General features: G+C 52.1%; 7 protein-coding genes across 7 annotated transcripts; 3 read left to right on the top strand and 4 right to left on the bottom strand.

Annotated features, from left to right (window-relative positions):
• Nucleotides 1-1,291: 1,291 nt before the first annotated feature.
• On the bottom strand, nucleotides 1,292-4,142 carry JN550_003816 (uncharacterized protein; the record flags this gene model as incomplete). The annotated part of the gene is made up of 6 exons (XM_049315262.1): nucleotides 1,292-1,482; nucleotides 1,533-1,978; nucleotides 2,129-2,330; nucleotides 2,387-3,377; nucleotides 3,507-3,800; nucleotides 3,852-4,142. The coding sequence occupies 6 exons, from the start codon at nucleotides 4,140-4,142 to the stop codon at nucleotides 1,292-1,294; spliced, it is 2,415 nt and encodes an 804-aa protein (XP_049174386.1).
• Nucleotides 4,143-6,673: 2,531 nt separating this feature from the next.
• On the bottom strand, nucleotides 6,674-8,506 carry JN550_003815 (uncharacterized protein; the record flags this gene model as incomplete). Its single annotated transcript, XM_049315261.1, has 6 exons — nucleotides 6,674-6,945; nucleotides 7,005-7,219; nucleotides 7,294-7,785; nucleotides 7,850-7,874; nucleotides 7,955-8,354; nucleotides 8,405-8,506. 6 exons carry the CDS (start codon nucleotides 8,504-8,506, stop codon nucleotides 6,674-6,676), a joined length of 1,506 nt encoding a protein of 501 aa, XP_049174385.1.
• Nucleotides 8,507-9,516: 1,010 nt separating this feature from the next.
• On the top strand, nucleotides 9,517-12,264 carry JN550_003814 (uncharacterized protein; the record flags this gene model as incomplete). The annotated part of the gene is made up of 5 exons (XM_049315260.1): nucleotides 9,517-11,067; nucleotides 11,132-11,267; nucleotides 11,320-11,492; nucleotides 11,546-12,162; nucleotides 12,222-12,264. The coding sequence occupies 5 exons, from the start codon at nucleotides 9,517-9,519 to the stop codon at nucleotides 12,262-12,264; spliced, it is 2,520 nt and encodes an 839-aa protein (XP_049174384.1).
• Nucleotides 12,265-12,980: 716 nt separating this feature from the next.
• On the bottom strand, nucleotides 12,981-15,847 carry JN550_003813 (uncharacterized protein; the record flags this gene model as incomplete). Its single annotated transcript, XM_049315259.1, has 3 exons — nucleotides 12,981-13,148; nucleotides 13,218-15,579; nucleotides 15,711-15,847. The coding sequence occupies 3 exons, from the start codon at nucleotides 15,845-15,847 to the stop codon at nucleotides 12,981-12,983; spliced, it is 2,667 nt and encodes an 888-aa protein (XP_049174383.1).
• A 1,753-nt stretch (nucleotides 15,848-17,600) lies between these two features.
• On the bottom strand, nucleotides 17,601-18,566 carry JN550_003812 (uncharacterized protein; the record flags this gene model as incomplete). The annotated part of the gene is made up of 1 exon (XM_049315258.1): nucleotides 17,601-18,566. One exon carries the CDS (start codon nucleotides 18,564-18,566, stop codon nucleotides 17,601-17,603), a length of 966 nt encoding a protein of 321 aa, XP_049174382.1.
• A 774-nt stretch (nucleotides 18,567-19,340) lies between these two features.
• Nucleotides 19,341-20,738, top strand: JN550_003811 (uncharacterized protein; the record flags this gene model as incomplete). The annotated part of the gene is made up of 3 exons (XM_049315256.1): nucleotides 19,341-20,148; nucleotides 20,201-20,441; nucleotides 20,495-20,738. The coding sequence occupies 3 exons, from the start codon at nucleotides 19,341-19,343 to the stop codon at nucleotides 20,736-20,738; spliced, it is 1,293 nt and encodes a 430-aa protein (XP_049174381.1).
• Nucleotides 20,739-22,844: 2,106 nt separating this feature from the next.
• JN550_003810 (uncharacterized protein) lies at nucleotides 22,845-24,405 on the top strand (the record flags this gene model as incomplete). Its single annotated transcript, XM_049315255.1, has 4 exons — nucleotides 22,845-22,878; nucleotides 22,934-23,164; nucleotides 23,220-23,639; nucleotides 23,687-24,405. 4 exons carry the CDS (start codon nucleotides 22,845-22,847, stop codon nucleotides 24,403-24,405), a joined length of 1,404 nt encoding a protein of 467 aa, XP_049174380.1.
• Nucleotides 24,406-24,924: the final 519 nt, after the last annotated feature.

Genomic DNA, 24,924 nt, shown 5'->3' with positions numbered 1-24,924 from the left:
TGACTCGCTGCAAGATGGCGTATCGGCCCCCATGCGCCCGCCGGCACCAGTGCTTGGCCGTTGCTGCAGTGTCTTGCAGCACAACGGGTTAAACCTGGCCCGGCTTGTTCTGTCGACGATTCTGGAGGGAGTGGAGGCAAGTCAACTAACTTGCATACTGACAAGAGTCTCGCCTATCCTTGACTACAACCGTCGGTTGGCTGACAGAATGCATCTGGCAGGTCGACTGCTGCCCCGACATGCTCGTATTCAGGTGCAGAACCTTTGAACCTTGGAGCGAGTCCATCTTCACTGTACTCGGTAGGATTTCTACAATCAGAGCGCAGATTACACCCTTGCAACGTACAGCAGTAGTGAACCGTAAGCGTATGTACTCTTGCATATGCGAGCAGCAACTCCCAACTCCCCAGAGTTTGTTTGCTATCGTAAGCTTTCGCTCAGTCAGCCGTAGCCTTCCTGCTGAGATCCTCCCAGTTTCACCAGTCTCTTACAGCCAGTTTGCCTTTGCGCGCCCGTCTGAGCGTCGGGTGGTGTCAACGCTGCCAAGCGGGATACTTCCCTCTCGACCTATCGTCATCGGGTCTCAGTCAAGGCGACAAAAGCCGAAGGACGAGTGATTGAGTCTACGTGCCAAAGACTCTTTTTGAGCCCTCCTTTTGCCGACGGTCTTGGCGGACACAGTATGGGATCGATATTTTGTCACATGCCAGGACTATGACCATATCATTCGAAATAGGTACAAGTTCGCCTCCTACTGACATCAAAAGTTCTGACGTGATTCACTCTACCTCTGCTCTTACCCGTCACTTGCGACTACATCGACAAGAGCATTGAGATTGAGTGCCGCCAAAGGGGGCGAAATCGCGAAAAAGGAATGCGCATGAATTGTGGCCTGATCCGCATCTATCACAGGAATATATACTTCGCTTTGGCATAGGATACCCCCCAAGTCAGACGAACACGCCATCACATAGCCCAGGTTTACAGAATAAAGTCTCGAACGAAGAGGATAAAGTGAAACTCAATAGCCAAGTATTTACCTGTTGTCGGGGACAGGGTCCCAGCATTTTCTCATTCGCGCTCTTATACCACATCTTTACCCTACGAAGTTTCTTGTCGTTTCACCCAGTTTTCCACAGTAGCAATCTTGACAGCATTTATCATAATTTCATTCATTAAGCGAGCATGCACCATGTCTAGCCTATTGTGATCCTCGTAGACTCGATCATTATTATCTGAAGGGGAACATCAGATGCTCTGGTTGGTCTCGCACACCCAACGACCCAATGCTCTAAGACCAGGAACCAGGGGGCGGGCCGAAGTACTCGCCGTCGCCGAGTGTCTTGATCACCGCGCTCGCTGTCTGGTCTAGGGTCTCAGCATAGCCCGTAGTTCCCCACCACGCAGGGAAGGACGACTGGGAGATACCAATGCCCACGGCGAAAAGCACGAGGCACAAGGCAGTACCAATATCCATAGCACCTGGGAGCTGGTTAGTGACTGTGAGGAACCTGATTTGGCGGATATCTTACCTGACAGGACGTAAGTGTACCTGGTCCACCAGCCGAAGTAGTTGCGCTTGACGACGACGTTGAAGGTGAGACCAATGGTCAGCCAACACAGAAGCTGGAAGAGGGTTGCTGGCGGGATCATGCCAGAAACGCCAAAGACAGCCGGGAAGAAGATGTAGCGAGCGATGCTCTTGGGGTACTTCCGGGCAAAGTAGAACTGAATGCAGGGGCAGATGGCGCCAATGAGCCAGAACCAGTTGGTCCAGGCGAACATCGAGCCAGCGCCAAACATCCTCTTGGGGCCAATCAGACCCCAAATAACGCTGGCGTTGAAGAATGTGCGGGCTCCAGCACAGGTGAATCCCTGGGGTTGGTCCTCGGTACATACGTCCGGCAGGTTACCCATCAGCCAGTTGAAAGTACAAACTTGGACAATAGACAACCATAGGACAGCAAACAACTGGGCACTATTCATCAAATCTAGTCAGCTTGTGTAACTTAGGTCGACCGCTAGACCCAATCGGCCGTGTCCGGACTATACTAGGCACAGCTTCAAATGATGGGAGAAAGTCGGCTTGCGCATAGAGTACCCCTATAGGAAAAGTGGATAGGCTTACCGGAACATAGAGCGAGGAGGGACCTTCATATAATGTCCAACCTTCATGTCAGAGACATATTGAAGGGCGTTGTAGGCGAACATGTAGCCAAAAGACTTGAACAGCATCATGGCAACCGGTCGGCCGGGCAGCATATAACCGACAATCATCTCGGTGATGACGTTGAGACCAGTCTGAGAGTTGGTGACAGCCTGGATCGTGCCTGCAAGTATATTAAAAACCGCAACTGCAGAAGAGGGCCTGACAGTCAAAACTTACCGACAGGGAGAACGAAGAAGGTTCCGATCAAGATGGTAACAATGTATGCCCACCACGGCAGGTGGGTTTCCCATGCAACTGCCGCAGCCATACCAAAGCCAAACGAGACGAGGAAAATGCTGAGGAACCACCACTCTGGGGCTTCCTTGTATTTTCGGATCAGCTTGAGATGGACGTCAGGCTCCTCGTACTTCGCGTTCCTGACGCGATGCCAGATATCCTTGCCGTAGAAGAGGGCGACGTGCACGAGGGTAGAGATCAAGGTCGCAAAACCCATGCCGTAGGCAAGTGAGAATGCAGGACCGATGAAAAGAGGCGAATACTCCTTGTAGGCGTCCACATCCAGAGTAAGATCCGGGCTCACAACACGAGTAGTGTTGTACTTCTCACCGAAATGATCGTAGTTGGTATTCGAGAGCAGAGGCAGGTACTTGTTGAAATCCTCACCAGCGAATCCAATGCCGACAATTCCGAGAAGGAAGATCAGTCCTCCGAATCCCATGTTGATCAGGGAGAAGGAGGGGTACTGAAGAGGACTCAGGAACCAACCAGTAGGAATTGTCCAGTCGAGGGACAAGGGAATTATGCCAAGGCCGTGTACACCACCGAAGACCTGGTTGACTGCGAGATTGTCCGGAGCAGCCCAAGTTGGGAAATTGCCCAGGTAGGACAGGAATGGGGCAATCACGAAGGGGATCCAGTGCCAACCAAACGCAGATGCTGCCACAATCAGGAAGAACCTGTAACGACCAATGGTCCAGCCGTTGGACTTGGATGGGTCGGTCGGTCGGTGGTCGTGAAGCGAGTCCATGATCGTGCAGGTGATGAGTGTTGCAGGCCAGACCATAGCGGCAGGCCAGATAAGGAAGCGACGGAGCAATCCAGCCATGCCGAAACCCATAGCTTGGGTTGAAATGGTAAGGAGGATTTGGAAGCCCCAACCCCAATATTGTCCATAGAACTCCTGTTGTGCCAGTAGAATGTCGAAAGCCTGTATGGGGTCAGTAACTTCACGTTGTTTCGGGTTTCTTTCAACTAAAGGAATATAGCTGAGCCGATGAGACTTCGGCGGAAATAGTCCCTTAATGCCACCCAACTTAGAGCAGAAAACACAACTTACATAACTCATGGCAGCACCAGCGGCCGTCATCATGGTAACGATCGTGTGCTCCTTCTTGTTGAAGGGGCCAGGGTTCAATGGAACGCCAAAGATATGAATGTTAGGCATGAACTTGGCCCAGCCCTTGCCCATGGGATACGCGACCAGCTGGACAACGGAGCTCTGAATGACCAAGCCAGTGTAGTGCTGACCCATGAGCAGGTTCATGGCAGCCACAACGGTGCAAGTGATGAACCCAATGGTCCAAGCGCGGATCGTGTCCACATACATCTCAGGATCATCGGTGTTCGGGACCTAGGCTCGAGTCAGACAAAGTACCACGAGGAGGCAGACTGTGAAACTTACCGCGGTGCGCACTTCGGCGTAAGGCGAGTTCTCGCCGATGAGCGACGACTCGACAGCGAACTCCTTTTCGCCATTGCCGGTTTCAATGGCCGAGTCAATGGCATCGAGCTTTTCAATCTCCATGAAGGGGTCGAATCTGTGCTGGTCCTTCAGCCGCCTGATGTGCTTGTCGGCGTTAGCCGCGTCGACAGCCTGGTTGTCGCCCTCATAGCCGGTCGTGGTCCCCTCGCCCTCGGCTGACTGGACGGGGAGCACCTCCTCCACAGCTCCTTTGCGGCGGAAGAAGCCCATCTTGACGATTGTCCGTTTGGGTAGGTGTCAAGTGCTCATGTGCAGAGTGGAACTGGTCCTAGCTTGCGCAATGACCCAGACTGGTTGCCCGAAGTGTTGTTGCGTGGGACTGCCAGCGACTACGATTGCGTTGCCAGTGTGAACAGAAGCAGGAACGCAGACAGGACAGAAAGCGAGTGGAATTGCTCCTGGTCAAATAGTGCCCATTGCCACCTGGTACCCGGACATGGTTGTTCACAACCCTCGACCGAATGGGTGGATGGCGAACCACAGGCGCGGTGAATATTAGGCTTGGTAGGGTATACGGATGTTCTAGAAGGGCATGATCGTTAGCTTCACGGTGCCACACGTCGTAATAGGAAGGTGTATGGCCATCCTGTGGCACCAACGTTGCCGATGTCTGCGAGAGTTTCCAGATCGCGAGCACGCGAGGACCGGGTAAAGGGCCTACCCACTCGGGTGGCCATCCATACACAGCACAGCTCCTCCTCCATGGATATTGGCCGATAAACAGGGACAAGGTCTCGTGCACCCCTCAGTGGTGTCCCCTCGGCCCACTTTCAGCTCCGTTATGCGTTGCAAGGTTGCGTGTGCTCAGGCGCTGCGAGTGGTGCAGTTTCCCCAAACTTTAAAGTGTGACCAACTTTAGTCACTGCGCAGCGTAATAGCTGACTATGCTATCTTTAGGTATACTGTTGTTACTGGAACTCACTATGCATTCCAAGGCCGACTCCTGACAGACACTGCTGTACAGTACTGGAAACAAGACTTGGTGTACAGTGCCAACCTTGCCGCTTGTGTGAATGATGTGCACTATTAACACCATTATGCTCTAATACCCCCGGCGTCGACGACATAGATAAGTCGCATGTGCGGTTGGCAATGAGCGAACCAGAACTTTATTGGAGGATGTACTTGGTGCATGTAGGTCCTGGTCCAATCAAACCGTAGCCAAATATCGGTTCGCGGCGTTAGGGGTCCAGAATGAGAGGTGGATCGACTGAGCGGAAGACAAGGGTGAGCTGGTCCGTCACCTCATCTCGAACTCGAAATACGCCGCTCTTGTGCAGGTAAGACTGTGCTTCCGTCAACCGTGCCCTTCAATGTTGAGTCCAGTGCTTGTCGGCGCCGCTGGACCGCGGAAGGGCTAAATTCCGCGCGCCTTAGCTTGCTAGATAGCCCCCGACGCAAGCTGGTCGACTATCTTCCTCGAGTTCATCTAAATCTGCAGAAGTCGTCGAGTCAAGCTTTGCCAAGCGGCCAAGTCAACGGGGGTTCATCGCCAACCCTCCTCTGCGGGTGCAGACGGCAACCTCGGCAGCTCCAAGCGATAACGCCAGACACCCCTTGTCTTATTGACCCTGTCGCGGTAGCGCATGGGTTAAACCCAGAACGCCACACGGAATACTCAACGAGCGCCGCGAATCGTATTGCGTGGTTTGTCAATGGTTGGAATTGTGCCGCCGAAAGCCCGCTCCACTTCTTCACTAGCCCGCGATTGTTATCTTTGACCCCGGAAATGATCTCGTGAACCGTTGCTGTCAAGATCCTGCCCGCGCTGCCCCAGGTTGGTGTGTCAGTTCGTACACAACCGACTCGGGCTAAAAATCAAGCCACTGAGATATAGGTATCTTCTCCAACTTAGTTCCAGTGTCTCGGTCTGATTCGTTGCCGTCCTGGCGGTTCTTCCCCGTAACACACACAAATCAAGCGATCTGATTACTAGCAACCTCAACCTGCCTATTGTAGTCTTAGTGGAATAGCTAGTTGAGCGAGGCGTAACTCACGGCGCTTCCGTGGGACCACTCTCGCAACATGATTGCGCAATGTAGACCTACCTGCCCTTTCGGCCATGAAACCAACAACACGAATACTCTTTGGCGGCTGTGCCACAGTCATGCTGCACGACCGAGTTGGCCTTTTGCTTCTGTTGTTACCTACGCGACTTTCAAGGTTCTATTGCAAATTGCGCTTGTTCATGCACTTTTGACAGGGAACAGCGGACTCCAGCGTATGCCTGCTCAAAGTCGGTCGGTGTCCGGCGGGCCACCAAGGGTCCATCACGAGAGGGAGCCATACTGATTGGGCGCCTTATGTATGCAATGTTAGCACTATGGAAGACGTCTTATCTTGGCACCACAGCGACCCGAGAGGCAAGCTTTCTTGGCTTTCTTGGGTCGATCTCTTGCATATTGACCCACGAACCGTGCAACCACAACTTCGCTGTATCCTTGCCAGCCGTTCAGCCGCACTCAGTCAAGCTCGTACGAATCATGTGTCTATAATGAGAAAGTGCGTGTGGTCTATATGCTCAAATGTTCGAATGTCTCGCGGAGAACCTACGCTCACGATGGTATATAACATTCGAGCATATGGACCGTTTCCTGGAAATGCATCCCGGAGATTATAGGCTAAAAGGGACCAAGTCAGTTTATCATTTAGACAGATGGCAGACAACGTCCTCATTTACAAAGCATATATCGAGGCTCAAGTACAACCTATCACCTGGTCCAATGCATTACGCCCCGCCCTCAAATACCCAGCTTGAAACCTCCAGGAACCAGTTTCTGGAACACTCTGCCCGGATCGTATTTTTCACTGACGCCTCTTAGGAACTCAAGGTTACTGTCCCCATAGCTGGCCATTGGGTCCTGGAAAGGCGCTGCGTAGTTGACAAACTCAAAAGGGCTTCCAGCGCCAACACTGTTCGTGTAGTCATGGATCAACCTAAGCCAATCCTGCGACAAGGCATAAATATCATCATCATATGCAGCATCTTGCCAAAGCGGCATCAACAGTACGACTTATAGTATTTTAGTATCGTCATATTTCGCGCCTAGGACATGGAGTTTCGGAACATACTTATAAGATCATCAGTTGTGTCGTTTAGACCCATGATATTACCGCCTCTCACCAGGCTCTGCTCTGTGACATGACGTGGAATAGGGGTGTATTGAAAATCGAATACTAGGTTTGGTATGCCTGAGAAGCTTTTCTCAAAATGATCGAGCGTCAGTTGATGCACGCCTTGAACGACGGACGGGGCATTAACGAAAGTAGCCGTCGTCATGAGCACCCTGTCGGTATCACGAATATGAGTCAAAGTCTTTTGCGATATGATGCATGCATCGAAACTCTTAAGAAGACTGACCTAGTGACTGGTGGGACATCATGCGGATAATCCACCAAAGTTGTCACGCCAACTCTGTCAAGGATTTTGGGCTCCAGGTCAAGGAGCGGCTGCAAAGCCTCATGAGGGCCATTCAAGTTGGTATCGTCGGTGTCGCTAAGCCACAGCAAGATTTGCTGACCGGCTGCGTTGGTGCCGTTGAGAAAGAATTCAAGTGTCGCGTCCGACTCGGGAAAGTCCTTGCTTGCTGAGACAAGCTCACTGAACCGCTCGAGGACAGCGTCTGTAACGTTAATAGGGACGATCGCAAGACCGCCGTAGATGCGCTGTCTGTGCTCAAAAACGCTCAGATCGAAATGTGTGACGACCCCAAAGTTGTTACTTCCACCCTTGAGGGCTAGGTAAAGGTCAGCGTCGTCGGTAGCGTTCACATTCCGAATGTCGCCGTTGGCCAGGACGATTTCGTAGTTGATGATATTATCCGCAACGAAACCAACTCTGCCGGTAAACCATCTAAAGCAATTTACTGATTGTCAGAAGTTGAAGTGGTTTAGTTTTAGACGTCAAGGTCACTTACGAGTATCCACCGCCGAGTGTAAGTCCTGTTTTAGACTTTGGTGTTAGTCGATAACGCCTAGCGCAGGCATATTCGTTGTAGAACTGATGCACTGTGTTGACTCACCTCCAACACCAGTCCCGGGACAACGTCCCCCAGGGAAAGCAAGCCCGGTACCGTTTAGCTGCTTATAGATATTGTGCCAAGTGCCCCCGGGGCCCAGGCGTACATAGGAACGGTCATCAGACACGGCGGTGTCGTTCATCTTGCTGAAATCTATAGCAATACCGCCGTCGATATCGTTGGCGCCTGCCCATGGCGTGTGCCCACCGGACTTGATGGAGAAGGGGCATGCCTGGGCGACAAATATCTTGACTGCCGTCGAAACATCGTGAGCTGTTTCCGGCAAGAAGATGCATGTGGGTGCCAGCTGCGCATTCTGCGTCCAGCGGGCATTCGCCTCTTCGTAGGTCTCATCAACCTGATATATCACCTGATTTGGGTATTCTGCCTCAATGGCGGTACACTGGTATTGCGTTACGAATAGTATAAACGCATGTAGACCGCTTTACTCACACAGGAAGCTGAGTTTTCCGTCGCGGAGCGGAGCTCTTTGACAAGGCCCAAGACACCCATCAGACCCAGGCTAACGCAGTGAAAGATCGATAGTGACTTCATGGTGTGGATATGGTGCAATACAAGAGAGTTTGAACTAGGTTTAATGATATTATGCTGGGGTGTGGACTTCTAGCAGCTGACCGTTGTATAGGCTTACCGATGTCTGGTCACGCAAAAGCGGGGTCCTTGGGGGACAGAAATACTCCTCGTATTACCCTTGTCTAATGCCTGTTCCCAAGACCTCCTCTATTCCAGTGAATATGCCACACTAACTTGGGTTGCATCTGCACAAGTCACAGCATCTCCGGTGATGGGCAAATATCGTGTCCATACACATCGGTTGAACCCGGATTCTGTAATGACGCTAGTCCGTCGTGATGTATGTGATGCATCTTGGCTTTGAGTAAAGCAACTACACTTTTACCTATTATCCGTGTTTGGCATCCAGAAGAAAACGTGAATAGATGAACAAAAACAGGGCCTTCCGTTTGAACTTCTTTATTATTGCCAATGTGACCTCATGGAGAGTGGTTAAAGGTCGGCGGCATTGAATGTACCAGAGACGAATGGGCGAATATCCGGTCTGTGGTTTTGTGCCACTGAGCTGATAAGGCGGATATCTACATAACTAGGGAGATCACCTATTGTCTGGAAAGCTGTTTATCGTCCTTTCAGTCTCAGTATCGCCGTCTCTTCCATGGCTCACAGGATCCTACTTGCAGTTTCAGCTGGCGACAAAAGTTCTCCTAACATTCGAAATCCTATTCCTTGGGCTATGAAACAAAACTAATGACTGTGAGGAGGAAATCAACCAAAGACCGCCACGAGCGACCAGCCCGCGTAGTTTCAGATGGTGCATCAAAGCTGTTACTAACACTCCGTACTCTCGCGGAGGGTAGTCAGAAACTTGGGTCACGTAGAACAATCCGTGGATGGCCAACTTGCAGCCAACCATGGCTTAGTCTAGCAGCTTAGCGGGGACAGGCTCGTTGGCGCCACAATTTGGCGCAGCCACAGGGCTCCATAGTCAACTGACAGCATGCTGGGGCCTGGCCGCACCCTGAAGTCGCATGCCGCCGATAACGATAGCTCAGGCAGCGGACATCATCTTGAAACATCCACGGCCACCTCGAGCAGTCAGCAAGCTGCTTGTGCCTTCTGCGTTCTGCATGCCTCCCCCAGACTCGAACACCGTTCCGACCGAACCTGAAAGCGTCCCTGATCCGTCGGCAGCCGGGAAAGCCACTGAACATGACGCCACCATGAGCCAACCTACTCTGGCAAAGCAGCCTGGCCCCACGGCGCCTGGCGAGGCCGAAGCGTCGTCAGGCAGCATAGATGTGTCCCTGATACCCCTTACCGAAGCACCGAGTGCAGCCGACAAGCATAATGACACATCCGAATCGAAGGGTCCGGACTCGACGGCCACCGAGAACCAGGTACACCAGTCCGAGTCGGACTGCGTGCTCGAGACCGGCCATGCCCCAGCAAGCTACAAGGAAAGCGCACCTGAGCCTCCAGCTAAAGACGAAGCCTTGGTGAAAGGCAAGGAGCCAGCAGTAGAAGGTCAATCTACAAATGACCAAATGGAGGACTCCGTCTCGACACTCAAGCCTAGGAAGCCCCAGTACCTGACAATAGAAACGCCTCCGTATGTTGATCCTACGCCACCAACGCCTTCCGGCTCGCAACCGCCATCGAGAGCGAGCTCGTCTAGGTCTAAAGGACATGGTCCAGAACCATCGCCCACGCGGTCCGATGTGGCCTATGACGAGCGAAGGTACGCAAGTGAGGACGACCAAGAAGGCAACTCACGGTCAGAGATACAGAGCATCATGGAGCAGTTCCCGGAAGAGGGTGGAGGCCCAGATGTGGAAGAAGTCATGAGTCCAAGGCTGGAGATTGCTTCACCTTTTCTGAGCAACCCTTCGCCTCAACACCCTCCCAGGAAGTCGAGCCTCGAGCCTCTCGCGCCCAGTATTGCGCAGCAGATCCAAGAAATGCAGGGTTTGAGTCTCTCCACATCCTCGCCCACAAGCGCAAGATCAAAACCATGGGAGAAAGAGGCAGATGATCAAGGGCCACCCGTTCCCCCGAAGGATGGGCCTTCAGACGAGAGGGCGCCCGCCGAACCCCAGGTTTCTCCCACAGCTACAATACACAGACCTCCTCCCCCTGACCCAGAGCCGGAGCCGACTCTGCCTTTCGACTTCCACCGTTTTCTTGAGCAACTTAAGAACAAGAAAGCCGACCCAGTCGCAAGGTACCTCAAATCTTTCCTCCAAGAGTTTGCGAAGCGACAATGGATGGTGCATGAGCAGGTGAAGATCATTAGCGATTTTCTTGCCTTCATCGCCAACAAGATGGCGCAGTGCGAGGTGTGGAGAGAGGTGTCAGATGCTGAGTTTGATAACGCACGGGAAGGCATGGAAAAACTCGTCATGAACCGTCTATATACCCAAACCTTTTCGCCCGCCATCCCACCACCTCAGCCGATTCCGGGCGCGAAACCAAGGAAGCGAGGCGACGATCGACCTCTGGGGCCGGGCCGACGTGGTCAGCATCAGGAAGACGTCGAGCGTGACGAGATTCTCGCGCAGAAGATCAACATTTACGGTTGGGTACGAGAACCACATTTGGATATCGCCCTTGTCAGCGAAAGTGGGAAGCGCTTTCTCACTTTAGCCCAGCAAGGTTCGCGCACTTTACGTGGAGATATTCGACCGCGTGCTAATCAATGTAGAGCTTCTAAAAATCCGATCATACCGAGCACCCAGAGACAAAATCATTTGCGTCTTGAACTGCTGCAAGGTTATCTTTGGTGAGTGCAACGCGCTCCCATACACGTAGCGGTTGTATTTACTGGTTCTCAGGTCTTCTGAAGAATGCCAAGTCCGATACGTCAGCGGACTCTTTCATGCCACTGCTCATCTATGTCGTGCTGCAAAGTAACCCTGACCACCTGGTGTCTAACGTGCAGTATATCCTTCGCTTCAGAAACCAAGAAAAGCTCGGCGGCGAAGCTGGATACTACCTTTCGTCCTTGGTGAGTTTAGCCTCTTGCATCTCGAAGTACGAGAAACTAAACCTTCGGAATAGATGGGAGCCATACAATTCATCGAGAATATGGACCGCACAACACTAACCATTACGGATGAAGAGTTCGAAAAGAACGTGGAAACAGCCGTGTCTGCGATTGCAGAGAAGCACCGCACATCGATGGAGGCGTCTCCTGTACAGGATCATTATTCGGAGAAGACTGGCTTGCACCAACCTGGAAAATCGCCGTCTACGCGCCCCTCCCTAGACATAGATCCAGCAGGGACGCCACGCCGTTCCCTGTCATCTGACCAAGGCGACGATGGCGCCGCAATCTCTGGCCTTCTGCGCACTATCCAGAAGCCTCTTTCGACCATTGGGCGCATGTTCTCGGACGATCCCAGTGGCGCTGGCCCAAGCGAGCCTGCGCGAACCCCACAGCATGATAATACCCCCCGGCTGTCGCCCCGTCCCAGCACCGACGGCAGACCGTTGAGGGAAGAGAGACAGCAGCTGTCGGCCGAAGAAGCAGCTGCTAGACAAGCCAGCGCGGAAGTGGCCGAGGCCCAACGACTCTCCAGAGCCGAACACAATAATGTCGTCGAGACACTAGCTGGCATGTTCCCCGACCTGGACAGGGACATTATTAGTGATGTTGTCTACCAGAAGGAGGGAAGGTAAGTCTCAACCCAGCTACGCCATCTCCCCTTGGCCTGCATAGCTAACTTTGGCACAGGGTTGGTCTCGCTGTAGACGCGTGCTTGGCACTGAGTTCCTAGGCCGAGCCTGCAGCGAGCTATTTTTCTCACCGTTATGCATCAGTGGAGCAAAGGGATTGCATCAGTGTGTCGGTCGGGTCAGTCATGGAGGGATGGCGGGTACCGTTGTTTTTGCGCCTTCCCCGATTTTCAGCCTCTGCGAGGGTGGCGTTTTGCATGTACATGATCCCTCATATACCCCTAATCCGATTTGATCACCAGCCTCCACGAGAGGGCTTGGAAAATTATCTCTTTGCGTCGCGACTAGACGTGCACTTCTGGGGATCCTGAGTTAGCAGCGTATCACAACTAACTCACCCCTGAATTATCCACATGCTTTTTTTCAAAGTGAATTTTGATAAGTAACACAGGCGCTGACAGATGCTGGACCAAACACCATCTTGAGCGCACCTTGTCGGCCTACGGTGTTATGGTCGAAACGGATCCTAGTGTCACTAGACAACGATCGCAAGCTTGTGCGATGCCAATACATCAGTGGATCTCTTTTCTCGTATAGAATCTCGCCACAAATATATACAATCACCACCCCGCTGCCATTACCCCTTGGTCCCTCTCACGCGGGTGGAGGGGCAACTTAATGTGGAACGAGCAGCGGTAATAGCCCCCTTTATCTTGTTTCAGACAGCAGATATTAGAGCTGCTACCTCGCCAATCTCTTACCGCCTTTCACCCTGCACCTGGCGACCCTCGCTCCAAGATAGCTCCGCCTCCTAGATTTACTTCTGGGGGTACAGCACGACGCCTTCCCATCCTCTGCTGGCAATGTTGTCGAGAGTGTGTTTGAAATGTTTCTTGCTGTTCTCCACGCTGGCTGAGTCCTGCTGGTTGGTGCTCAGATTGGAGTGGATCAGCTCGATAAGTCCGTTGAGGTATTTGGTGGTGACCTAGTGACTTTGTTAGCGCCCCCTGCTTCACGAGACCACCGCAGCAATGCGAAGCAAAAACAAACTTACCGACTCGTTCTGCTGCTCGAAATAATAAGCATAGCGGTCCAAGATCTCTACAAACAGCTCGATCGATGTGGATTGCTCCATGCAGCTGTCGGCAACCCGAAGAGCCCGCTGAAGACACTCGAGCACTCGCTTGCCGTCGCGGTACAGACCCTCTTCCGACTCCTCGGTGGCCGCGATGGGGGTTGCCCACCACAAGTGGCTCGCAAGGTAGACAGCGCGGCACTGGTCAGGCTTGCGCAGTAGTTTGCTACCATGCAAGGCGCATTTCGTGATGAGCGTGTCGTAGTTCTCCCTGCCAAAGTTCCGGGTCTGGTGGAGTGCATTGGCGACGACGCACACGGCCTGGAACTGAGCCTTGGAATCGCTGATGGCCTCCTCGTACACAGTGAAAGCCTGCGCAAAAAACTCGTACGCCACTTCTTCGAAGCCCATCATGTCAGCAGTCTGACCACAAGCAGTAAAGAGTCGCAATGACAATTCGGCAGCGCCTGCACCGTTTACGCGTGCATAGAGAGCGGTGATTGCAGAGTGCATGAACTTGAACAGGGCCGATGACTGTGTTTCCCAGTTGTCGTCGTAGTGTTCGCGTGCCTTGAACCGTCTTGCAAGCTTCATGCCTGCAGTAATAAGAGGTGGCGTAGTCGTCCGAATGCGTTCGTTGCCGTCTCCATAGGCTTTGCGGACCATCTGCAGAAGCTTGAACTGAGTGTCGTTGTCGTCACTTTGGACAAGGTGAACTATGCGAGCTAACCAACCCTGCTCCTCTATGGTCTCATCTGTCTCCATAGCCCGTCGTTGCGGGCCACCTGGGTAGCCGGCTGGTGGTTGTGTGCCCTCCTTGATCAAGACCTTGAGGATCTCTAGGACATTCTCCAGCTGCGTCGGCGTAGATATTAAGATTTGCTCCCTCAGCAGCGTTCGGGCCACCTCACCAGCCACTGCCCTGCGAGTAGGATAGGTTTGATTTTGATATAAGGGTACATATGTTGGCAGCGATAACGCGGTGAAAAGAGAGGCATATCGCTTTAGGGGTGCTTGAAGAAGTGCCAGCAGGCTCTGCTGAGCTGGGGGCGAGTGCAGGTCGGCACTGTTAGCATGCTCCCTCACCTTACGGTTTGCATACTCGAGGACCTGGTCCACATAGTCCAGGCGACCAGGATAGATGTTGAGGGCCAAGTTGGTGAGCGAAACCAACAGGGCGATCGTGTCTTGGATGGCCAGATGCTGGGCTGCTACCAGGTTGTTGACTTGCTCGAAGAAAATCTCGTACAACTTTACATCTTTCGGAATGCCTCTTTCCTTCTTGGGAGACTGCGGCGTCGGCTCGCCGTCAGCCTCGACTGCTGTGTCCTCTGTATCTGCGATTGACGGAGTAGCCTCAGTCACTGATTCGGTTGTCTCCTCGGGCACGGATTCTGCCCCGTCGCCGTTGCGGCCCTCTCCATTTGCATCTTCAGAAGGCTCGGCAGGTTGCGGCTTTGACTGCTGCTGGTCCTTTCCGAGGCGGATTTTCTCCAGCAAGTCTGCTAAGGCTTCCTCTTCCATCTTTGCGCGATCCTCACTGGCCTCCACTTGCGACTCCCTCTCGGCATATGCGGATAATCGGTCCATCAAACCAATAACGATGGCCTTAACATTGACGTGAGGATTCAGCCGCGATACAGCCGCAAGGAACTGGTCTAGGGTGTGGAGGTGGAACTCGTCGGGGAAGACCTGGGTAATGATTTCGAGGAGATATTCCTGAGCGAGAACGTCGCGGCATTGCACGACCTGCTCGAGCAGGGGTGCCAGTATGCCATTGCTGTACGTCTCGAGGTCGACGAGCTGACTCAGGCGTACAATATTGCTGCCGACCAGAAGCTGCAGCTCCTTGCGCTCCTTTGTGCGCTGTTCGCGTTCTCTCGAGTGGCCTTGGTGCTGCAGGCGCACCCACAGCTTGTTCATCTCGACAAAGTTGGTCAGCACGAAGTTGATCGAGTCCTGAAGGTTGCCCTCGGGGCCGTCGCCTTCACCGGTGGGCAGGAAGTCCCGTGCCTGGCCAGATAGGTAATAGCGTAAGAAGAGCCCACGGATGGGGTGCTGGACACCTCGGCTCATGTCCATCATGTCCTTCATGAGCTCCTTGACCGGGGCATCGGGTATTGACATGTAGGCGGTGCCGACGGTAATCATGAGATACAGGCGCGGGATGATGTTGCCGGCATACTGGACAAGCTCGTAGAGGTCGGCGAGGTGGTTGTGCGGGTGGTTCTCCCGCAGGTGGACGGACAGGTAGCGCATCGCATCGAAGACGGCCATATACAGCTCGTAGTACTGTTTGGGCCCCAAGCTGCTAGTGCGGAGTTCCGACACCAGGGTAGAACTGTTTGAGGCCAAAGGTCAGTCAGTCAGTCGGTGGGAATGTTGTCGACAGCAAGGCCAGGGACACCGATCAACGGCGACCCAGCCCGCCGGCCAGCAGCGCCGGGCATGTGCTTGCGACAGCTGACGTACCAACACTTGAGCGCATCCATGAGCTTCCCAGACGTGTCCAGACATTTGCGCATGAGCACCGTCTGCTGGCGCACAGCGATCAGGGCATCCTCGAGCAGCCGTGCCTGGTCCTCGGCCGGGACAGGTGTTGTCGACATGGCTGCGGAGCGACGACGGCGAGGCGAGAGTATTCGGTCGGGTCAATTGTCGGGCGTGTTGTGCAGCTTGTCATCCACGCCTGGACGAGAAGGGGTGGACGGGCAGACGGGGGCGCGCGGGTGATTGGGTCGGTATCCGATATTCTGCTGCCTTGTCACAGGGAAGGGAAGGGAAGCTCACCCGGGACCCAAAGAGCTCGCTATCGATCAAGATGATGGGATGGATGATGCGGCTGGTTGGCTGGAGTCCCGCCCGCCGGTCGAGGTGGACCGGGGTGAGGTCAGCACAGGCCTGCACCGCCGCCCCACGGCACCGCCACGACCGCCTACCTATGGACCTACTTGAACTAGATTCCCCCCACATTGGGATAAGTTCACTCTCACCCATCCTCCGCCAGCCACATCAGGATAGTCATAGCCTCTGACTTGAGCCCTCCAACATCTTATTCGAAAGCGAGATCATCGATCAACAGCCAAGAGGTGTCCTCGAAAGCAGATGAATACGTTTTCACTCGAGACTTTCTTGACAACAACCGGTGCGTCAGTTGAGGGACCCTTATAACCCGCTGTGGCGAAATAGAGAGAATATTTAGTCAATTATCTAATACGAGTACAAGGATCAACCTGTTGCACCATTTTTGGACTAAAACGTTTGGCTATGTGATTCACCCAAAGATTCCTCTCGACAACATCCGTAGGATCGTGGAGGTAGGGTGGGTGTTTCGATGATTACCTGCTGCCCCTTTTACAAGGACCCGTGAGTTGATAGGTAGTTGGTAGTATCTGGCTTCTGGACGCCCGAGACCAGCTACCTGCTGAGGCACGAGCGGATGGCTTTGACATCTCGTTCGATGCTGCTCCGCCACCTGGAGTTCTTCCCTCCAATGTGAATTTCCAGCATTGGGACGTGAACGAAGTCATACCAGATGGCCTTATTGGGGGTTTTGATGTCATGTATCTACGCTTCTTCTCGCTCGTGTTGATGAAAGACCAGATCCCAGGTCTGATTGCAAAGATCTTCCAAATGCTAAGCAAGTTGGAGCTTGCAGACATCCCGCCCACATCACGCTGAAAGTCGCCTGGAGCCTTGCTGCTAATACCAAGTTTGCAGAGCCTGGTGGTTACATGTAATGGGAAGAAGCCGACTTGGAGACATTGAGCTTTGACAAGGCCGAACCCGGCAGCAAAACAGACAGCCTCGAGAGTCTCTACACGAAGTTGCTTGTGCAAGATGTCCGCTTCAAGCCAACTTGGGCTAAATGTCTCCCTGAGCTCTTGTCGGAGTCTGGTTTCATGGATGTAGAAAGGGACATCAGGGATGCGCCTCCGCATATCGCCTTCCAGTTCCATGAGGTTGGCCTGATGATCCACGACCTTATCGCCCGCAAAACCAAGAATGAGGTTCTAGCAGGGGAGCTGAAACGTCTCCTCCCAGCTGCTGTCGAAGAGACTAGAAATGGCGCTTATGTAACATCTAGGGGATTCGCTGTCGTTGGAAGGAAGCCATGAGATAATGACCAACGTCATGGTTTACCTTTGCTGCAGCGGACAACAATGGAATCCTAGCACGGCCTTTGACTTTTGATTTCGTGTGTGTTAGCTTGACCGCCGTTTAATTAATCTTGCGACACTACAACATGTTCTAGCACTAAGACCATTGAACAGGAAACTTCTACACCATTGACCGAATCCTATCCCTGACAATGGTTTTGCTTGCTCGCCTCACCAATCGTGCAATTCCGTACGCTTACCTCTACAGACTACCAGGATTTGTTCGAATATTTCCAGGCAGTGTTCCCAGCGCAGATGGCATTCCGGAGTACCTCGCAACCTCTCCTGCCTTACCTTCTTCCGCCCATGGGCGGTGGTGATGGTTGTATCTGATGTTGTTTGCCGCGTCACCAGGTCCTAGATATATCCAGGTGGTGAAGTGCAACTGGTCGCGGCCATTCCCTGAAACCTGTGTCTCGAGCAGGAAGTCCATACGGCAGATATCACACCAGTGGACGTCGCGCTCGTCACATTTGCCGGTGTGACCCGGCACCGGACATCGGCACCGGACGACGATCCTGCCCTGGCCCTCTTGAGACTTCAAAGTAGTCTTTGGGCTCAAGTGTCGACAGAGTCCAATATGTGCACTGAAATCCATCCAGTGTTCCACGAGGTTCTTCATCTGACAGTGCCCGCTGGTCGTATACGAGTCTCTCTTCTGCCAAAAGACCCCGTACTCGTTCACCAAAACCGAGAACGCCCTAGTTTTAACCATTCCGGAAACCCCGAGCGTCCCTACGATTGGCAACTCTATCATTGCTTTAAGCTGCGATACGTCTCGGCCAAGTCGGACGTTCTTGGCATACGCGTAGTAAATGTAAGGGTGATGGCCCGGAATGAACGGCTCGTGGTCGAATGCATGCCCCTTGAAATCGCTACGTCCACGGCACTGGTACCGCGAGTCAAGCTTATCGCCTGGTGCCTTTCGTGCATCATGGAGCTTCTTGCACCATGGGCAGTAAATTTCCTCGCATTCGCGCTCGAGTAGCCGAAGAAAACTTACCTTCTCTTGTTCAGATAGATCCAAGTACAGCCAACCGATCGAGTGGCGCATGTGCTTGCTAGTCAAGGACAGGGCTGCACGTGACTCTTTAGGAAGGAAATCCTCGATGCACATGAGTATGTCTCTTGGAATTGCCTCGAGGCGCGAAAGAGGCTTTTGTGACATCTTGAACCCTGCACTTTTACTGGACCGTTGGTGTGCACTTACCTTCATGTCCAGTCTCACGCACTGAGATCAAAGACCTACGCATGATTTCAGACCTATTGCACTAAGAGTCTTATAAAGCACAGCTGAAAGTTACGAATAAAGCACATTGTTTTGTGCTTCGGCCTCAGTGGACGTTCAGTGTCTAAATCAGAGCTTTGTATCCGGCCAACCATGACCATTGTTGAGGGGTCGCCTTTGGTTAGTACAAAGCACTTCTACTTCTATGGGTAGACTTGGCTCACATGTTCCTAGGCGATAGTCAAAATCAGAATTTGCCTGCAAGGATTCTTTGCGAGGAAGGATGCTTTTCTTGTGCGAAGATCGCAGCTTTTGCAACCCTACGATTGCCGTGTAGGGGCTGCATTAGCAGTGGGTTCATTCATAGAGACCCGAGACTCCATTGAAATCGACCCGCAGTCTCAGACCTTGTGGACGTAGCAAAAGACATGAAAATATTGTAAGAGTTGCTTCAGGCTGCTTTCTATCATCTATGCCATGGATTCCTGGATCGAGTTCAGCTATAGGTACAATTGGGTGGGGTGCAGTACCCACTTCCCCGCGCATAATGCGCCAGTCTGAGCTGTGTACCTGGTATCTGGAGGTTATCAGCATGCGATCCCCTAGATATTGTTTAAGGCTGGTCGCGACTCCCACCAGACTGCTCCTGATTCCATCGCATCACATGTGGTCGACCTAAAGCTTGGTGCATTACTCCCGCCAGCGAAAAGAAGTATGGCCCCTCGGCCGTCGTCCTACCTCATAATCGGATCCGGCGTCTTTGGCGCCTCAACGGCCTACCACCTGATCCGCCGTTATCCGGACGCCTCCATAACGCTCGTGGACCGAGATGCCTTCGACGCCACCAGCCGAGTTGCCGCATCTTGGGATTGGAATAAGGTGGTTAGAGCCGATTATGCTGATATCAAGTACTGCGAACTTGCGCTTGAAGCTCAGGATGTCTGGAGGACTGATCCGCTGTGGAAGCCCTTCTTTCATCAAAGTGGCATCTACTGGATCAGCCATACCCAGTTCGCTCAAAAGGTTATAGACAATTATGCGAAACTTGGCCGCCAAGCCGACCTGTACAGCCTGCCTGTTGAAGAAGCGCGGAAGCTATACGGCGGCATTTTCGACGAGGCTGACTACACCGACGTCAAAGAGGTGCTGATCAACAACACCAGCGGCTGGGCGGATGCTAGGGATGCCCTGAAAAAGGTGATCGAGACTTCGATCGAGAAAGGAGTCAAGTACGTCGTCGCGGAAGTGAAAGCGCTGAAAGTGGACGATCATGGCATCTGTCACGGCGTAACTACAGCGGATGGAAATATATTGGAAGCAACCCACACGATTCTCTCCACAGGCTCCTTCACGACGAAACTGCTGGAAGCGAGCGCAAAGGTAAGCGGCGTCAAGGACCTCCGAGCTGGAGATCGTATCATCTCCGCCGGAGTCACTACTGGCCTCACCCGGCTGAGCGATGAGGACTTGGGAAAATTATCCGGGATGCCGGTGTGTATTCAAGAGAATCCACCAGAAAGAGGTGTGAAAAACGCAACCCATCATTATCCAGTAGATAATCTGACCGTGGCAAGGGGCAAGCAATGGCACGTTGCCTCCGAATAGGGACTCGCAAGTGAAGTGGTGGGGACAATGTATTTTCAAGAATACCCAAGAGGTCCTGAAAGATAGGTTCGTATCAGCGCCTCCGGATGAGCCAGATTATGCCGAATGGAAGGTCCCAGATTCATTAAAGGATGATGTAAACTTCGCCAACAAAGCAACATTCGGCGAAAAGGGCGAACTGTGGAACTTGGAACAGTATCGCATCTGCTGGTAAGTAGATACAGCAGCTTGGCCACCAAGATGTGCGCTGACCTTGACCCAAGGGAGGCTTTAACACCCAGTGAGGACTTCATCATCTCACCACACTCGGCAGCTAGTCAGCTCTATGTTGCCACATGCGGTTCGTTTCACGGGTGGAAATTCTTTCCAATCCTAGGCAAGTACGTGCTGCAGATGCTGGACGGGAAATTGGCTCCAGACCTGAAAGGCAGATGGGCCTGGGATCGCGAGTTGCCAGACCCTTCGGATCTGGTAGTGTGGCCACGAAAAGAGCTTGAGGACATGTGACTTAAGAGTCAAAGAGTATGTAGCGATCGATATTTTCTACTTGCTAGATAATACTGACTCTTTATGATCATAATAACAACCCTACTAGAACCTACGGCCTTGGTGGTTTCACAGGATGACGTAGCACCACCAGGACTTGACTACCTAAAAACACGCGGGTTGGAAAACTGTCCTTACGCTTGCTTCGGCTGCCCACTCTGGTTGGCTTCGTATCAGGCTCAAGGACCAGGCAATGTTGGGTAAATGAGCAATTGGCATTGGGTGGGTCTAGTTACACTATCGGGCTATGAGGCCCGATCTACCTGCGTGACTCGCATAAAGGGCAAGGAGCAGGCCAAGGCGACGACTTGGGTGTATGCATGTTGGTTCACCAAAGCCCCGATGCCATCCTTCGACGGAACAAATAATAGTATCTCCGCACTGGACGGGGCGGCACGGAGCCTCATGCTGGCGCCGAGCCTTTAGGACTGCATTTGCGCAGCCCGAACTGCGCAGTAACTCCCTATTATACTTAGCTTGAGGGCAGACGGAGCCAGAACTGATGACGTGCCACTGCCATTCGGGGTCATTACAGCATATCACTTGCAAATTTAACATCAGAAAGGCAGAGAAATCCCGCAGTTTGGCCAATTTTACGAATGGATCTCGCTGGGAAAATTCATTCGTCAGTTGGCTGGAGTGTTTGGTTTGCACATCCTTCCATTGCCCAGAGCCTACACCGGTCTCCACAGGCGAAACCGCCACTGAGCCAACACCATATGCGACATTTTTGGGAGGCCTAAGTTTTCCCTCTAACTCTCGTGTCGTTATGAATGATGGGTAGATGTGCTATTGCTTACTCTCAGATTAGTCAGCCGTTTGCTTACTGCGTGCAGTGTTAGGATATGATTATAGCAGTATAAGTCGTTGGTTTGACCACACGAACGCTCCGATACCCCCTGCAAGTTCTTAGTGTGTTCCGCGCTCTGCATCGGACGACCTGGTGCACACAACAGAAAGTGGCGGAACCGGGGTTTAAGAGCTGTAGTACAGCATATACGAAAGTTGGTAAATTCGCCGAAGCAGCCGCCAGTCTTGCGTCACATTTTGACTCGTATCACAGTGTGGATACCTCAATTTTGGCCTCAGGACGGGGATCAGCATCAGGAGAGTGTCGTACGACGCACAAGAAGCTGTAAGTAGGAGAGGGCCTCGTTTCGGTATTCAAAGCCGTGTACAAGCCCTTCTACAGACTGATTACAGGGTTTTGTAATCATATCATGCGGTACTTAATTCAGTGATACGCCATTGGCATAGCTGACATGCATACGAGGCTCACGTACGGCGTCACGTTGTGCAGTCTTGGATCGACATCTCGCATGTAGCACCAGCCAGATGGAACATCTGCAGCCCGATCTATGCAGTTACACTTGTGTTGATCACGTAAACGTGATGGGGCATTGTTTACAACCCAATTGCTCGACTCTACAACTGTCGCGTACACGCTTCGTAACTCGGTGCCGCTCAGGTTCAGGGTTGGGACAATTCTATGGGATTCCCCGCCCCACGCGGGCTGCAGAGACGGACGGGTGTAGCCGACCCTGGCTATAACGGTCCGCTTCCAAGTAAATCACATCGTGATAAGGAGGCATAGACTTACCGAAGCTTACCGAATCAACTTGGCTTAAAATTTGTTCCAGGTGACGCTGTTGATGTAAGACGTAACGATTTGAAGAATGTTGTAGGAAATTCACGGTCTTGATGGGTTTGTCTCGCACCTAGCACCAAAAAGAACAAATAGAGAAAAATTCAACATAAAATTGAGGGAATAATGTGTCACTATTGGTCGTAACGGGAGGTGGATTCAAGTTCCGCAAGATATCACTGCCAGGTGCCTACCTGTTGAGGTTTTCTGGAATTCAGTCTTGTGTACACAAGGCAACCCTAGAGCAGCACCCTGGTGCATCCATGTCTCCTTCTCGCACGTTCTCCCGCAAGCAGAGGTGGTCAGCCAGTGCATAGATATAAATTGTCATACCGTTTCCTCTTGTCGAGATCTTTTTCTAGCCAGACCCAGCCCCTATACAACATCGAAACCGTAATTCTGAATATACCGCACTTTAAACGATGGAGACTTCAATGTGCGGTCTTGGCTGCTTGTGTAAGCCTTGTTCACAACCTTTTTACTAAGTGACTAACCTAATGCCCCGTTTCAGCACCGGTATTCCACGACGCCGGCGACTTTGACTCAATATGCGATTCTTTTTACCGCAATGGTGTTGCCTTCTGCAAAGGTTGTGATGAGTCCTCGCTTCTGAATATCGCCAAGAATATGGGTAGCCCTGTTGCGCCTCGAAATGCATCTGGCCGTGGGGTCATAAGCCGTATCAGGTGCGAACCAGCCCTGAACGGTAAGACCTATAGTAGCAAAGGATACAGCTCAGAAGGTACGTTGTCTTCCAGAAATCCTCTACCGTAGGAGATCTGACAGGAGCTTTGCAGAACTCTTCTTCCACACAGATAGAAGTGGCTGGGAGCTGCCACCTCGTATTCTGATGACAGCATTGTCCATCAAAGCTCTAAAGGGGGGCGAATCACTCTTAGTAGATGGACACCGGTTCCTCTCTCATCTCAGATCTGAAGAGCCAGACCTGTACGACCTTGTGGTCTCCCCGCAGCATAGCAGTTTTCGTCAAGAAAACGGCTCATTTCAAGGCCGTCCAATTTTTGATGAGGCAAAAGGAATTCTCCGATTCCGCCTAGATAATTCGGTCCAGCTCTCGGGCGTCCTTGCAGAAAAGTGGGACAAACTGAAAGCTGCAGTCTATAAGCACGCATACTACGTTGATTTTCAGCCAGGGGATGGATACATCGTCGATAATCATCGCTACCTACACGGGAGAACTTCATTCACTGGCTCACGTGAGCTGCTTCGTGTGCTTGCATTCCAGAATCAACCACACCAACAGGGAAATTCATTCTCTTTGACGTGGATGGAACAATCTGCTGCGCCGAAGACCTGAGTGTTGATGCATTTTATCGTTGCATAAGCGATGTAACTGGAAAGGAGATTCGCCTTCACAACACGCATGTAAATCTTCACGGCCAAACCGACATGGCGTTAGTAAGAGAAGTCTTTCGCTACCACGGAATTGATGCTTCTCGGATAGGGGGTCTCATGAAAACAATGACGGATGTGTGGCCAAAGTACCTACAGCAATCGCTTGACGCCGGTCTAGCATGTTCCCAGTGCAGTCAAATTGCTTCAGCCTTGGACTGGCTGATGGAGCAGAAGCAGGACGGTAGATATCGCATCAATATCGGACTCTTGACCGGGAATGCGCAAGCAAACACGGAGCTGAAGATTCAAAGCTGTGGGTTATCCACTAAAATGTTCGATCAGGGGATATCATCCTTCGGAGATACGTGTCCATCTCGGTTAATGCTCTACCAAAACGCTGTAGGGAAAATGGAAGGCCGCCACTCAACACCAATACCACCAAAACAGATCTTGCTGATTGGAGACACCCCGATCGACATCAATTGTGCCAAGAAAGTGGGCTGCAAGATACTAGCCGTCGCTACTGGAAATTATGACATTGACGAGCTCCGCAAACATTGCCCAGACTTTGTCTGTGACAACCTTGCGGATGCATTCGACTTTTTGGAAAGGTTCATGCAAAATTAAAGGGGTTTAACCCGCATATAAGCCTAGTCTGCAGAACTCACTAGAGACAGTGTGGTACAAAGTGGTCCCTTTGAACTCTCAAACGGGGTAGATTAGTTTAGCACCTCAGGTTAACTTTTGCTTATAGATCAATTGATTCTCAAAAGTGGTCTTGCAAGTGTGTTGCGTGAATTGGTGAATGGTGTGGTTGAATAAGGCAATGAGCCAATCGTATTGCTGGGAAAGCAGAAAATGCAACCATCTGGCTGGCAACTGTCTGATTTGTTTTGTTTTAATCAAACAGGTCCTAATGGTGTGTTTTATGTCTTGTTGATCATTCCCAAACTTTGCTGAGCCACTTGAGTTGACTGCTGACCAAAGCCCGTAAGATTCGTGACATTTTGCTGCGAAGATGGACCTTCATCCTTAGTCTCATGGCTGAAGGTTCTCCCTTTGGGAAGATCGTCATCGTCCTGAATGTAGAAAATGGCAAAAAACGCCAGTATAGCAACTCCAATAGCATAGAAGGCAAAGATAACG

The sequence above is a fragment of the Neoarthrinium moseri genome (genome assembly GCF_022829205.1).
Source record: "Neoarthrinium moseri strain CBS 164.80 chromosome Unknown scaffold9_Wmoseri_CBS_16480, whole genome shotgun sequence".
NCBI classification, from domain to species: Eukaryota; Fungi; Ascomycota; class Sordariomycetes; order Amphisphaeriales; family Apiosporaceae; genus Neoarthrinium; species Neoarthrinium moseri.
This window is presented reverse-complemented; position numbering and strand designations above follow the sequence as displayed.